The following is a 14,754-nucleotide window of genomic DNA, read 5'->3' on the forward strand; positions in this document are numbered from 1 at the left end:
CAAAGCTCTGTTAAAGCACACAGATCACGTTAATCTTTATATTGTGCCAATTTGCTAACTCCGCTTTGCCCTTTGTGACCCTATCATTAAATAATGGAGTACACTGAATCACAACTACATGCAGTTTCCCAAGATTATGAGGTGTATTATCTAGCGCCCTTTGTACCCACAGGCTGCAATAATCCATTCCCAGATCAATACCTTTACAGTTCCCTATCTGACAGAGACTTCGGAGTCTGATTTTTTTTATTTCACATTAACTGTTAATGAGATGGATCCCAGGGCATGCCAGTGCACTCGGTCTGAGGAGGATTGTGATTACTTAAATTCAAATCCAGTTGTTATCGTACGTGAATTGTATGAAAAGAGGTCACTTTGTGCAAGTATCAACAGTCCGTCCTCTCACCGGAGAGCAACAGCAGTCACATGGCAACACAGCACAGGTCAGGATTTTGGCAGACCCTGGCTCAGTGACCGAGTGGATAGAGAGGGTTAGAGCTAAGTAGGATCATTTCGTGTTACACATAACCTAAAGTATCAGCACAAGGAACTGGCCCAATCCTGCTTTCACAATGGTCCTTCTGTTCCCTTGCATGTTTTTGCCTGAATTTCTTGCTGTGTGAAATCTGTCCAGGCTTGAAGCTGATTGCTTAAGACCCTTTTTTGGTAAAAGGAACCATTCATTTTTCTGGCCTTGCCTCTCAGTCTGCGTTTCCCTGGTTGCCTAGCAAAATGAAAGCTTGCTCTGCTGATTTCTGCATTTCCCTCCCTGTATCTCTTTGGTCAATCTAAGATTCTATAATTGAATCCATTCAACACTGGAGGCTCTATGACTATTCATCTTAGCTGTTCTGAACTCCTGAAGTGTCAAACTTATTTAGTTTTGTTAACTGTAGTTCATTTTTGAATTGGTGCTGTGCAGGACAGAGTTTTCTAACAGTGACTTGGGCCGTGCTTTGAATCTGAGAGGAACCTGGGAGGTACTGGAGGTCTCAGACTAACTTAGACCACACTCCAAGCAACCCAGGCCATGAGGGTAGTCTGTCGGGCAGGTCAGAGTGAAATTAACCCTGATCACGGCGAGACTAAGACAAGTCGTTCCGAGGCAAATGCTGGTTTTGGTGAGACCAACTAACACAAGTCAGGGTGAGACTGACATAAGGGACTCGGTGAGATTAGCACAAGTCACAGTGAGACTAATGGTGAATGTTTCCCAAGCCATATCGAGACCACAGTGAGACTGTTCTGCCCAGGCAATGGCAAGACTAAACCTAGTTAGGGAAACTAATTCGGGCCATGGTGAGACAACCTGGGTCAGTCTAGGACTATTTTATAACGAGACAGAAAGGAAACATTAACAACTTCAGATGCTGGAAATGCGAAAAAAAATGTAGAAGATGCTGGAAATATTTGGTCTGAGAACTAACGTGGAGAGGGAATCTTAATGAATGTTAGAAAGCCGAGACCTTTCATCAGAACTGGACAGAGAGAAAACAAGTTAGTTCTTAATAGCAGAAAAGGTTGAGGAGGAATGGGTCAAACAGAGAGAATAGCTCTGGTCAAGTGAGACCAAATATGTCAATGTGGCAGTCAGAATCAGATTACGTTTCGTTGTCTGCCTGATGGGCTGCTACCACAGAGTCATTGGGCATGTCCAGACTGTACGTAATGGAGGGAGAAAAACGGAGTCAAAACGACAGACAGGTGAAAACAGAAATGGCAGTTCTGATAGAGACAGATAGAAAGTTGTTCTCTTTATGTGCCACATCTTTGCTGTTGATAACACATAACACAGATAAAGAAGCAGCTGTCACATTAACTCATTTGGTCTCGCGCTATCAGAAATATTCCCTTTGTTCTAACCATCCCTCACCCCCTTTCTCTTCCACTGAAAACTAAATATATTTCTTTCTTTTATAGTCAAAGACCTAAAACTTTAAGAATGTTTCTCTTAACCTGTTGAATATTATTTGGGGAATTACTGTGAGACAGACACTGAACAATTCACGTCAGGTTTTGTAGTCTGGTTGCTAGAGCACTATACAAAACGCCAAACCTGTCTTGGCTCTCAGGAAGAGTAGGTGATGCACCATCAATAACTCTGAGACGTGGGTTAAGGTTGGCTTTTATTGGCTGGAAGAAAGCACAAGCAGCAAGTGACCATCACACAACATCCTGGAGACTGAGGAAGGGTCTGTGGCTTTATACTGGGGTCTGTGGGAGGAGCCACAAGAGCAGTCAGTGGGGGGACGTGTCCAGACAGGTATATGTAGTTCACCACAGCAGGTTATCTTGGGTTGGGATAGAAGATGGGGACGATACTGGTGGTGTGATTTCTGTTGTGTCTTCACCTCTCCTCCAGTAAAGTTGGGAGATTTGTAGTTAGGAATGAAAACTTATGACAATGACATTTCAACAGTGGTGCAGTAATAGCACACTTTTTTTCTACAGCAATCCTCTGCCACTTCCCCACGCTCTTTCCTGCAGTAAGCAGGATGATTTCGGAGCAACATTCATTGCTGACACCTGCTGTGTCTCCATATTAACAGTAGGACACTGCCCATTGGAATTCCTTGCCAAGTTCTCTGGAAGGATAGTAATTCCATATTCCAGTGAATGGTAGTGCAAGGGAGCTGTATTCAAAACAGCTCAAGGCTAGATTTTTTTTTCCAAACTTTTTCTGTGTTTTATCAAATGCCTGGAGACACAAAGCCACACAATGATTGTTGGGATGCATTTCAGAACATTTGGAGGTTGTGAAATGCATTTGTAAATAAATTTTCTTTTTCCTTATTCGAAAAAGAAACCCTTGCAACATGTCCTCAGCAAGTGTGTTGCATAAAGTAAATCACTTAGCACCAAACTGTTGTACGAGAACATTTTCTGTGCACAGAAAGATCCCACAAGCAGATGACTGACCAGTTAATCTGTTTTTGGTAGTGTTGTTTCAGTAAGGACACTGAAGAAAACTCCCCCATTCATCTTCAGGATAGTGCCATGGGATCTTATACCAACACTTCTGAGGGCTGACAGGGCCTCGCTTTAATGTCTCCTCCAAAAGACGGCACCTTTTTTAGTGCAGCAGTCCTTAAGTACTGACCGGCGGGCAGTACAGCACTTCCTCAGTACTGCCCCTTCGACAGTGCAGTGGTCCCTCGGTATTCCAGCGGGAGTTCTGATCTGGATTATATGCTGAAATAATAAGGTGAGTCTTCAACCCACAGCCTTGAACAGAAGGCAAACCATGGGGCAATCTATGCATTATTAATGATTTCTGTGTCTTAGTGGCTTCTCTGATTATCGGCCTCTTGTGGAAACCAGCCATGAGCAGCTAATTGGACATGCCTGTAAAACTTTGCCAAATTCATTCCAGGGATGAGGAACTCTCCTAAGAGAAAAGGCTGAGCAAAATGAGATACAATGTCTGGAATTTATAATCAGAGGTATTTGAACTCAAACATAACATTCATCAGAAATCCTCCCCGCAGTCATTCACCCGTTCTCCTTGATAGAACATCTCTCTTCAATGAGATTGTTACTCAGTTTGCACATCCTTGGATATCATAGGATATGTTGACTTAACAGAGAGTCGACAATGGATTTACCAAAATGATATCTGTGCACCAAGGGTTAAATAATTATAAGAGACTATGGATGTTAAAGTTTTATGCCGTAGAATTAGGTTAAAGAGAATTTACTGGAAGTTCTGAGGATGATGAGGTAGACAAATCAAAATGCCTCATTTACCAGTGGTAGAGATCCAACAGGTCAGTATAACCTATGGGATCCTGCTGATTAGTATGGGTCATTCACATTCTGAGGGGGGATGGTGGGGAGTGTTCTGTTTACTGACCTTTTGGCACATCCTCCTCCATCATCTCTGTATTTTTCCAAGGATAGCTGTTCCCCTCATAGCTCTCTGTTCCTGTTAGTATTTGATCCATAGCTGAAATACTTTTATTCTTAGCGCATGTATCTGGTTGCTGCTCCAGCCAAAAGAACCCACTAACCTTTGTCCTGATGCCAAAATCACAGGCACTGACTTACTCAAAGGCTTATTCCTAAATCCAGATCACGTACAAGTTTTCCCTGATTTACTATTATTTATTTTCCCATTCTCTGGTGTTCCCCACTCTTTTCCCATTCTTGTTTCCTCTTCACCCCTCATCACCCTCTTCATCAGTTCCTATCCACTCAACTTCATGTCACATGAATGACACCCTACCTCATCCACCATTCATCTCCTCCTTCCCCTTCTTTCTCACTTTCTTCCTCCTCACAACCCCTCTCCTCCCCACCATCCTCTACCTCTTTTCCTACCCTCCTGCTTCCTCCTTTCACCCTCTTGCTCTTCTTCCTCACTCCTTTTACTCACCCATCTTCAGCCACTTACTCCCACAGCCCTACCTCCTCCCTTCTCTTTCCCTTTTCCTCTCCCTCTTCCCTCCCCCCAAAGTTTAGACCTCTCCCCTTCCTCTTCCACCGCCTCCTCTCTCGTTAACTTCCTCCCCCTTTCCTCAAAATCACTGCTGTTTGGGATAGCTTGTTATAAATAGGTACAGTATCTACATTTCAAATTTATTGCGACTGGCTGGCTGTAAAGTACTTTGTGATGTACAGGGATCATGAAGGACATTCTATAAATGCAATTATTTTTATTTTTTTTCTGATCCTGAGTGTATCTAAGGATATAGAACTCACAGGTAAATAAAGGTGAGATACAAATTGGGTATGATCTAATAAATGATGGAGCAGGCTCAAAGGGGTTAATTGCCTTGAGATGTCCTTTAAGTTAGATTTCCATTGCTTCTTTTGTATATATTTGAATTTATTTCATCTCCCTTGTCCCTTTACATTGTTTCACATCTAAACTCTCTTGCTCTATATTCCTGACCATCATCTTGTCTCAGCCCTCACACAGCCATCCCATTATTGTTGTGTGGTGAGGGAATTCAAAATGACAGAGCCACTCTCTGTGGTACAGCCAAGGCACCAAATTGCAGGGAAGTTGCATCCCAGTGAGAAACTGCGATGGTGAGTTTTGAAGAAAACAAACCAAAATTATGCCTTCAATGCCCTAAATATTTCTCTCCTTTTTGATAGAATTTAGATCTAAGTTTTTTTTGGGACATACAAAATGCTGGAGGGACTCGGCAGGTCAGGCAGCATCCATGGAGGAAAATGAACAGTCATGTTGGACTGAGACTGTTCACCAAGATAATTCACGAAGGGGCCAGAGCCCAGAATAAGAAGGTGGCGGGTGGGGGGGGGGGGGCACAAACTGCAGGTGATAGCTAAATCCAGGTGAGGGGAAAGGTAGGTGGATGGGAGGAGGGGGAGATGATGTGAGAAGCTGGGAGGTGTTAATAGGTGGAAGAGGTAAAGGGTTAAAAAAGGAAGGGATCTGATATGAGAGGACAGTAGACATGGGAAAGAATGGAAGAAGTTAGAGAACTAGAGAGGGGTGATGGGCAGAAGAGGAGAAGGGGTGAGAGGGGAACCAGAATGGGGAATGGAAAAAGAGAGAAGGCAGAAGGGAGGAGAAATTACTGGAAGTTAGAGAAATTGATGTTCACGCTGTCAACTTGGAGACAGCCAAGACAGATTATGAGGAGTTGTATGGAATTTGTTGCCTTCGGATGGCCGTGGAGGCCAAGTCATTAGGTGTTTTTAAGGTTCTCGATTAGTTAAGGTGTGAAAGGTTATGGGGGAGAAGATTGGAGAATGAGGTTGAGTGTTAAATGCATCAGCCATGATGAAATTGCAGAACATGTCTTAGTGGGCCACATGGCCTAATTCTGCTCTTATGTCTCATGGAAAAGTGCCAGGACTGATATTGGTGGGGAGGCAGACATTGTCAATGGAATTGTGGAGAGTAATCCCTGCAGAAAGTTGAGAGACGTGGGTGGAGCGGGGAGAAGATAAGAAAAAAATACACCTAGTGATGGGATCCCAATGCAGATGGCAGAAGTTTTGGAGAATTTCAATGATCTGTTGGATGCGGTGGGTCATGGAGTAACAGGAGAGAACAAGAGGAATCTTATTATTTTAATGTTGCAAAGAGGGTTTAGAGTAGGAACAAATGTGTGGGAAATGGTGGAAATATGGATGAAGGCTAGATCAATAGTGCATCAATAAAAACGGGAAGGGAAACCCTATTTTCTGAAAAACAAGGACATATTGGATGCTCTGCTACAGAAAGTTTTATGCTGAGAACAGATACAGCAAAGATTGAGGAACTGAGCAAAGGCAATAGCAATTTTACAAGTGTCAGACTGAGAAGAGGTATAGTCAAGGTAACTGTGGAAGGCAGTGAAAAAAATGTTGGTCAATAATCTGTCTCTGGAGATGGGGACAAAGAGATCAAGAAAGGGGAGAGAAATATCAGAGATAGACCAAGTAAATTTGAGGGCACGGTAAAAATGGGAGGAAAAGTTGACTAAATTGAACAGGTGCAGGAAGCAGCAGAAATGCCATCATCAATGTGGAGAAAAAATTGGGGACCGTTACCAATGCGAGCTTGAAACATAGACTTTTCCATGTAGCCGAAGAAAAGGCAGGCGTGATCTGGGCCCCCTAACAATTCCTCTGCCAAGACGTTTTTCCCTTCTCTCCATTCCTCTGCCTTTGTCACATCTGTTCTTAGAATGAGGCTTTTCATGCCAGGATATTCAATGTGTCCTCCCTTTCCTGAAAACAGCATTTTCTTCCACCACTATCGATGGTGCCCTTTTCTGTATCTCCTCTATTTCCCGCCTGGTAACAGGGATAGGTCCTTGCTCTCACCTAACAGCTCAAGACTCCACAACATCCACCATCTCCAAAGGGATCCCAACTCCAGGTATATCTCCCCTGCCCCACACCCCCCTCTGCTTTACACAAGGATCAGATTCTCCTTGACTGCCTTGTCCACTCATCCCTCCCTACCAATCTCATTCTTGGCACTTATCCCTGCAACCATGTCCCTACACCACCTCCGTCATCATTATTTAGGGCCCTAAAATGTCCTTCCAAGTGTGGCAACACTCTACTTGTGTGTCTGTCAAGGTCAACCATTACATAGATGCTCCTGATGCAGTCTCTTCTGCATCGGTAAGACCCGATGCAGATTGGAGGGACTACTTTGTCGAGAAACTTTGTTCTATCCGTCATAATGGCCAGAATCCCCTGGTTGTCCCTCATTTTAATTTCACTTTTCATTCCCACATGGACATGTTTGTCCACAACCTCCTCTACAGCCATGACGTGGCTGTAAGTTAAAGGATCAACATCTCATATTTTGTCTTGGTAGTCTCCAACCTAACAGCATAAACAGTGATTTTTCTAACTTCCAGTAATCTTCTTCTCTTTCCCCTCAATCTGGTGACCGCCTCACTCCTTCTCTTCCCTTGCCCTCATGACTTGCCCATACCTCCTTCTGGTAAACTACCTTCTTTCTGTAAACTACCTCCTTCCTTTTATTCCATGGGCTACTGTTCTCTCTTGTCAGATTCTTTTTTCAGCCCTTTACATCTTCCAGTTCCTAGCTTCTCACATTATTCCCTTTCATTCCCTCCCCCAACTACCTACCCCCTCAAATGGATTCATCGATCACCTGCCAGTTTGTACTCATCTCCTCCCAGCCGTATGTTATTCTGGTTACTGTCCTCTTCCTGTCCAGAGCCGTTGAAGGTTCTTGGTGCAAAACATCTATCATTCTCTACCTTCCATAAATGCTGCCCGAGCCGCTGTGTTTCTCCGGTACTTTGTGTGTGTTACTCAAGGTTTCCAGCATTTGCAAATCTCCTGTCCCTGGTGTTTTGTTTTACCATGAAATTTACTCATTCTATCCCTTGAAACCTTTGGTTTACTGTCTACTAAAGGAACAAGGAGGCACCTTGAGATGTCTTGTGGTATTCACAGTACTACATAAATGCTTGTTGCTGGCATTGTATTAAGAGTGCTGCTGTGACTCTGTGATTTCAGGCATAACCGAGACTGTGGCACAGCTTGCATCAGGATGGATAGCTGACCAAAACTACACCAACAAGTTCCATTATCACAAAGCTTATCTCCTTCTCTGTGGCCTTTCCAACTTGTTGGCTCCAATGGCGACAACCTATGCCCAGCTGATGGTTTATGTCGTGTTTTTTGCTGTATTCTGTGGTGGATACATGGCCCTGCTTCTCCCAGTCCTGGTAAATCAACAGATTCTCTTTGTTACGTGTGCAAAACGCCAGAAAATTTATAGGGTGAAGGGCAGTTTGCTGGAATAATGAATGATGTTCTGCTTGGTCAAATCTTTGAGGCCTTGATCTTTATTATGACTTTACTTAGCCAATCAGATGATGAGAAATATAACATAGAGAGAAGAAAAATAAAATCAGACATCTCCTCTTCCAATTCCTCCCTTTATCCAAATCTTTATCTTCCAGCCCCAAGTCTGTACTTTACCCAGTCTTTTTTAACCCCACCTCCCCATGACTCATTGGCAAGGCCTTATTCATGGCAATTAAAGACTTGCATTTTTATAGTTCTTTTTACACCATATCAGACTGCATTACAGCCACTGGTTTATTACTACATGCCCGTACGTACTAAAGTGTAACACAGAAGACAAAGCAGCCAATGTATGCATTCCTGGTCTTACGACCAGCAGTTACATCCTACTTTGCAAAGTAGCATCGTTGAATATTCTGCAACCCTATGAGAAAGTGTGACCAGGAGCCAGAGAACCTCTAATATTTAAAAAATTTCTCAGCTACATTACATCCCACGTGCAGGATAGCAGTCCCAGTACTCCCCTTTTACAGCACTGGAGTGCCAGCTATATTTTTGTGATCAGGTCCCTACAATGAGAATTAGCCTTGTAACTCAAAGGCAAGCATGCTTTCAACCGAGCCATGTGTTAGCACCAAATCTAGCAAGGACTGCTTTGATTACGGTACCTCTTGATCAAATGGTCTGAAGATCTGTGATGAGCAATAGCCCCATGAACAATATATTTGAGAGCTGTCATCATAAACTGTTTCTGCGTCAGCACAGAAGTAGTAAGGTCAGGTAAAACAGCATAGGGAAATTTCAAGGAATTATTTTCCACATGCAGAATAAAAGCTGAAACATGATTCTTGAAATTCTGCCCAAAATTGTTCATAATTTGACCGTTGGAAACAAAGCCAATGTGGGGAATTAAATTCTTGGTTAAAGTTTTTAATCTCAGATAAATATGTCTTTCCAGTTATCAAATAACACTTAATACTACTGAGCTAATACAAAGCTAAGTACTCTTATTTCTGTTTCCGAACCATCTTCCTATTTTAACCAATATACAGCACTGTACAAAAGTCTTAAGCACCCTATCTATAAATATGAGCATAAGACCTTTGCACAGTACTGTATCTTCATTTGTATATAGTCAGTTACAGGAAAGTTGCGGGTGCTTCTGAATGAACATCTTCTAATGGGAGAGTGCACTGCTGCCGATGCTGGCTCAGGTTTTTGATGCCATGATAGAAATGCACAAATGAATCCAAATATACTGATTTGATTTCTTCGCTTCTTTATGTTGCACAGGTTGATCTAGTTGGAGTGACTAAAGTGAGAATCTCGTTGGGTTTTTCAATGTTTTTTGCTGGGATTGGCTGTCTGACTGGACCTCCAGCAGCAGGTAAACATCTTTCCAGTGCACAACGTCTTTCCAGTGCTTCCCCTACACTCAATGTTCTTCAAATGCAAACTTTTCTCCTCAGTCAATATTTCTTTAGGTCAACTATCTACACTGTTTCTCAAGAGCATAATGTTCCTCTGCAATCAGGCCCTGCAAGTACAAAATTTTATGCTGCCATCTTTGTTTCCCCCGATAAGTGATCTACAAAAAAACAGAACATCCTCCTTTTGTAGAATTGCCGAATGACAGTAAAAAAATAACCAAAATAGCAGATTTTAATTAGCAGGTTCCATTTCTGCTAATATGTCAATAATGCCTCCCTGTCAAATTAGTACAAAACACCATGACATTTCTTTGGATTTCGTTGAGCACCCAATTATCTTCAAAATACCAGGAACTCATTGTTCAGTGATAGGTGTGGAGAGTCATTACTGTCTATATCAAAAATTATGCAGAAAACTCAGTCTTGCATGTCATCATCACAAGAGATTCTGCAGATGTTGGAAATCTTTAGAACATACATAAAATGATGGAGGAAGTCAGCAGTTCAGGGAGCATCTATGGAGGGAAATAAACAGTCAACATTTCAGGCCGAGATTCTTCATCAGTACTGATACGGAAGAGGGAGAAAGTCAGAATGAGGTGGATGAGGGAAAGGAGTACAAGCTGGTAGGTGACACCAGCTGAGGGGGTATGAAATAAGAGGCTGGAAGATGACAGGTGGAAGAGGTAAAGGGCTGAAAAAGTAGGAATCCGATAGGACAGTGGAGTATGGAAGAAAGTGAAGAAGGGGCAACAGCGGGAGGCAGTGGGCAGCTGAGGAGGAGAAGGGCTGAGGGGAACCCAAGTGGGGGATGGAAAAAGTGATGAGGCAGAGAAGTTGGATAAATTGACGTTCATGGATGACATCATCAGGTTGGAGGCTACCCAGACTGAAAATGCTCCTGAATTTGGCCTCATCGTGGCAGTAGAGTAGCATGTGAACTCACTCATCAGCAAAAATAATGCGAACTTTATGTGAAATAAGGTGGTGCAGTGGGAAGATTAAACATCACTGCAGACAACTTAATATATTGTGATAGAGGGAGAAAAAGAAACAGAGTACTGCATGTTTATTTGATTTAATAGGTTTCACTCTTTTGAAGTTAGAAGTTTGATTTTATTGGCACTATTTTGTGTCACCTCATTCTTAAAGCCAGGGTCGTTAGTTTAAATCAGCTCACTTCTGGTAATACCTTTCCTTCTTTACCGTTGTCCAGTGCTGGGCAACATTACAAAAAGAAGACAGGTTTTTGTCTATGTTTAGGTATCCAAAGAACTGCTCTTTGTATGTGTGAGATGATAAAATATGATAGTCAGAGATGCTTCTGAAGGTAACTGCAATGTTGTCAGAGCAAGTGTGCTGTCAGATTTTCTTCAACACAGAACCCTAAAGCTGCTCGGAATTCAGCATGTAATGTTGCTGGAGCAAGGAGACATGGCAACATAACAGACCTGCACACATTAAGTGGTAAAACAACTCAAATGGACAAACGGGGGTGATTATTTCATTATAGAAGTGACTGAAGCAGGTACAGAAAGCTGAACTATCAAAACGCTGTTGCAATTGATTAAAATTATACCGTACAGGAACAGCACTTTCAGCCTACGTCAGCTAACAAGTACCGACCATACACTGTCTGTATTAATCTTACTTTATTTTAAAAATAATTTCATCAACTCCTGTCAAATTCTGCCACTTAAATAAACGCTAGGGGCGATTTTACAGCAGACAGTTAGCCTACTAAACTGCAAAACTTTGGGATGTGAGAGAAAACTAGGGCAGCTAGGGTTCCCAACCTGGGGTCCACGGACCCCTTGCTTAATGGTAGTGGTCCACGGCATAAAAAGGGTTGGGAACCTCTGATTGTGCAAACGCAGGGAGAACAGACAGACTCCCACACAAATACTACCCGTGGTCAGGATTGAACTCTGGTCTCTGGAACTGTGAAGCAGAAGCCCTATTTGTTCTGCGACTCAATCTATTTGTAGTCATCAGCAATAATAAAGTTCTTTCTGTTCGTTCATAATGGTAGCATTACAGCTATGACGCCATTACAGCTCAGGGGGTCAGAGTTCAGAGTTCAATTCTGGCACCAACTGTAGGCGGTTTGTACATTCGCTCTGTGATCACATGGGTTTCTTCCGGGTGCTTCAGTTTTCCTCACACAGTCCAAAGATATAGTAGTAGGTTAATTTAACACGGCATCTCTAAATAAATAAACCATCAGCTGCCCAACACTTTTACTCCAAACAAAAAAAAACCCTGATGGCTCCGAGTTAAAGATTAATGTATAAAGTATTTTCTACTATTATTTTGGGTGATAATTTTGATTGTCCATTAGTAATAAAAGCTATTAGAGATGAGAATTGGGCTTTTGAATTCCTGGTGAAGAATCAAGACACAATCTACTCCCAGCCTTTCACCACTTAGTGAATTCAGGCCTATAAGTACAACAAGCTCCATTTCAATCCTTGCCTCAGGCAGACTTCTTCCTGTCAGCAGTTTTGTCCACCCTGAAAATCCAAAATGCACAATGCTTCATTTCCACAGGGCTATGTATTTTTCCTTCCACAAGGGCCCTGACAACCCATGTAATGAATTTGTGTTGTCTCATGTAAAATTTTCCCATGCTCAGAGACCCATCAGCAGCTGCAATTTTCCGTAAAGCATTGTACTCTTTGTGAAAGTAGTATTTACCACTGTCAGTGACATCCCAGGGCTTAGAGCAAAACAGCTTTACGATCATCTGATATTCAAATAAACATAAATTACTCAAGTGAAATAAATTATCTATGGATCCGAAACTTAATGAGCATAAGTGTAATGTCAAACACATGGTCACACAGTTCCACAAGAGTCCAACTCAAGATATGTCAGGACCAAACAGACAATGACAACATATAGAGACAAGAGACAGTAGGTGTCAGAAATCTGGAGCAACATACAAATATATTGGAGGAACAAGGTCGGGCAGCACCGAAAGAGGGAAATGGACAGTCGATGTTTCAGGTTGTGACCCTTCATGATGACCAGAGATAGCTCTTTTATTACATAGATACAGTCTAACATAAATAGGTGAAAGAACTAAACAGTAAAGAACCCACAAGCCAGGTATTCCTCTAGTTCACAGAACCATGAGAGACTACAAAATACTAAGAGAAATGGATATTTAATGTACTGCATCACACACAAAATGCTGGAGGAACTTGGCAGGTCAGACAGCATCTATGGAATTGAATATACAGTCAATGTTTCGGGCCAAGAACATTCTTCAGGATGGGAAAGGAAGGGGGAAGATACCAAAATAAGAAGTTTTGGAGGGGGGGGGGGGAATGGAGGCTATCTAGAAGTGATAGGTGAAGCCAAGTGGGTAGGACAGGTAAAAGGCTGGACAGGAAGGAATCTGACAGGTGAGTGAACGATAGGAGAAAGGGAAGATGGGGACCCAGGGAGGAGTTGATAAGCAGGTGAGAAGACTTAAGAAGTCAAAATGGGGAATAGAAGAGGGGAGGGGGGAGAGAATTATTTTTTTAACCAGAAGGATAAATTGATATTCATGCCATCAGGCTGGAAGCTACCCATGCAGAATATAAGGTGATGCTTCTCCACCCTGAGGGTGGCCTCATTGTAGCACAAGAGGAGACCGTGGACCGACATGTCAGAACAGGGATGGAAATCAGAGTTAAAATGATCAGCCATTAGGAAATTCCACTTTTAACTAATGGAGTGGAGGTGCTCGACGAGCGGTTCCCCAGCTTATGATGGGTCTCAGCGATGTAGAAGAGGCCGCATTGGGCGCTCCGGACACAATTTGCAGTTTGAAGATTGCTTGGGTGCTTCTGTGCTCTGCCGTCTCCAAGAGGGCTCTGGGAAGCAGAAGCAGCGTGTGTGAACCTCATGGTGAGCAAGCTGCGGGACAGTACGCGAGCTGAGGTTTGACTCCATTTTGGCGATCAAAGCTTCCATTGTTCGCTGAATGAAGCAACGAGGGTCATTGAAATATTGATGTGAAAGCGGAAGGTGAGCACCGGCCTGCCTGCCTTTTTTTTCACTGGTGGGATTGCTCTTCTACTGGAGAGGGAAGTCGGCCTTTTGATCGCACTGCTGCCAGAGAGGGAAGAGGCTGCTACTGTTCCCTGGAGATTGCTACCCAGGTTTTCTTCATTTTGGACATGGACTATAGACTTTTTTTCCAAATTAGTTTTTTTAAATATATATTCCCCCAATCTTTCTCATTTCTTGTGTCAGGGGAGGGGATTTGAAGGTCAATGTGCTTGTTCCATTTGTTTTTCTTCTTGTGACGAGTTGGGATTTGTGGATTTGATGATCTGCTGCTGTTCTATTCTTAGTTTCATGGCTATCTCAAGAAGAAGAATTTCAGTATTGTATACTTTGATAATAAATGAACCTTTGAATAGACAACCCCAGCAGATTCACAGCTGAAGGGTTGCCTCACCTGGAAAGAATGTCTGGGCTCTGTATGGGCAGGTATAACATTTTGGCCACTTGCAGAGATAAGTGCCAGAACAGATTAGTGGGGAAAAGGGAATTATGGAGGCAGCAATCCCAGGCAGGGGGAGGTAAAGATATGTTTGGTGGCAGGATCCCTTGAAGATGACAGAAGTTGAAGAGAATATGCGTTGGATGTGGAGGCTCATGGGAACAAGAGTAGGTATGGACAAGAGGGCCTTTATCACTGTTAAGGTGGTGGGAAGATGGAGCAGCACGGATGTTTGGGACGTGATGAAAATGTAGGTGAGAGCAACATCAATGGTGAAGAAAGGGAGACTCTGTCCTTTGAAGGAGGACATCTCTGATATCCTGGAAGGAAAGCTGTGTCATGGTAACAGATGCAGCAGAGACAAAAGAATTGAGAAAAGGAAAAAGCATTTTCACAAGAGACAGGCTGGCAAGGGGTATAGTCAGATAACCGTGGGAAGCAGTAGGTTTATAAAAGGTCAGTGGGCAGTTTGTTTCCAGAGATGCAGACAGAGGGATTGAGAGGTGTCAGACATGGAATCAGTGAATTTAAGGGCAGGGTAGAAGTTGAAAGCAAAGTTGATGA

The 14,754-nt window shown here is 42.8% G+C and overlaps 1 protein-coding gene across 3 annotated transcripts in view; it reads left to right on the plus strand.

The window, feature by feature from the left end:
- Positions 1-14,754, plus strand: part of slc16a4 (solute carrier family 16 member 4) — a 95,271-nt gene that overhangs the window by 76,772 nt on the left and 3,745 nt on the right. For all 3 annotated transcript variants that reach the window (XM_059950375.1, XM_059950376.1, XM_059950377.1), the window contains exons 8-9: positions 7,966-8,177; positions 9,553-9,646. In XM_059950375.1, the coding sequence (XP_059806358.1) occupies positions 7,966-8,177; positions 9,553-9,646 (306 nt within the window). The remainder of the gene's footprint in view (positions 1-7,965; positions 8,178-9,552; positions 9,647-14,754) is intronic.

The sequence above is a fragment of the Hypanus sabinus genome, chromosome 25 (genome assembly GCF_030144855.1).
Source record: "Hypanus sabinus isolate sHypSab1 chromosome 25, sHypSab1.hap1, whole genome shotgun sequence".
Taxonomy (NCBI): Eukaryota; Metazoa; Chordata; class Chondrichthyes; order Myliobatiformes; family Dasyatidae; genus Hypanus; species Hypanus sabinus.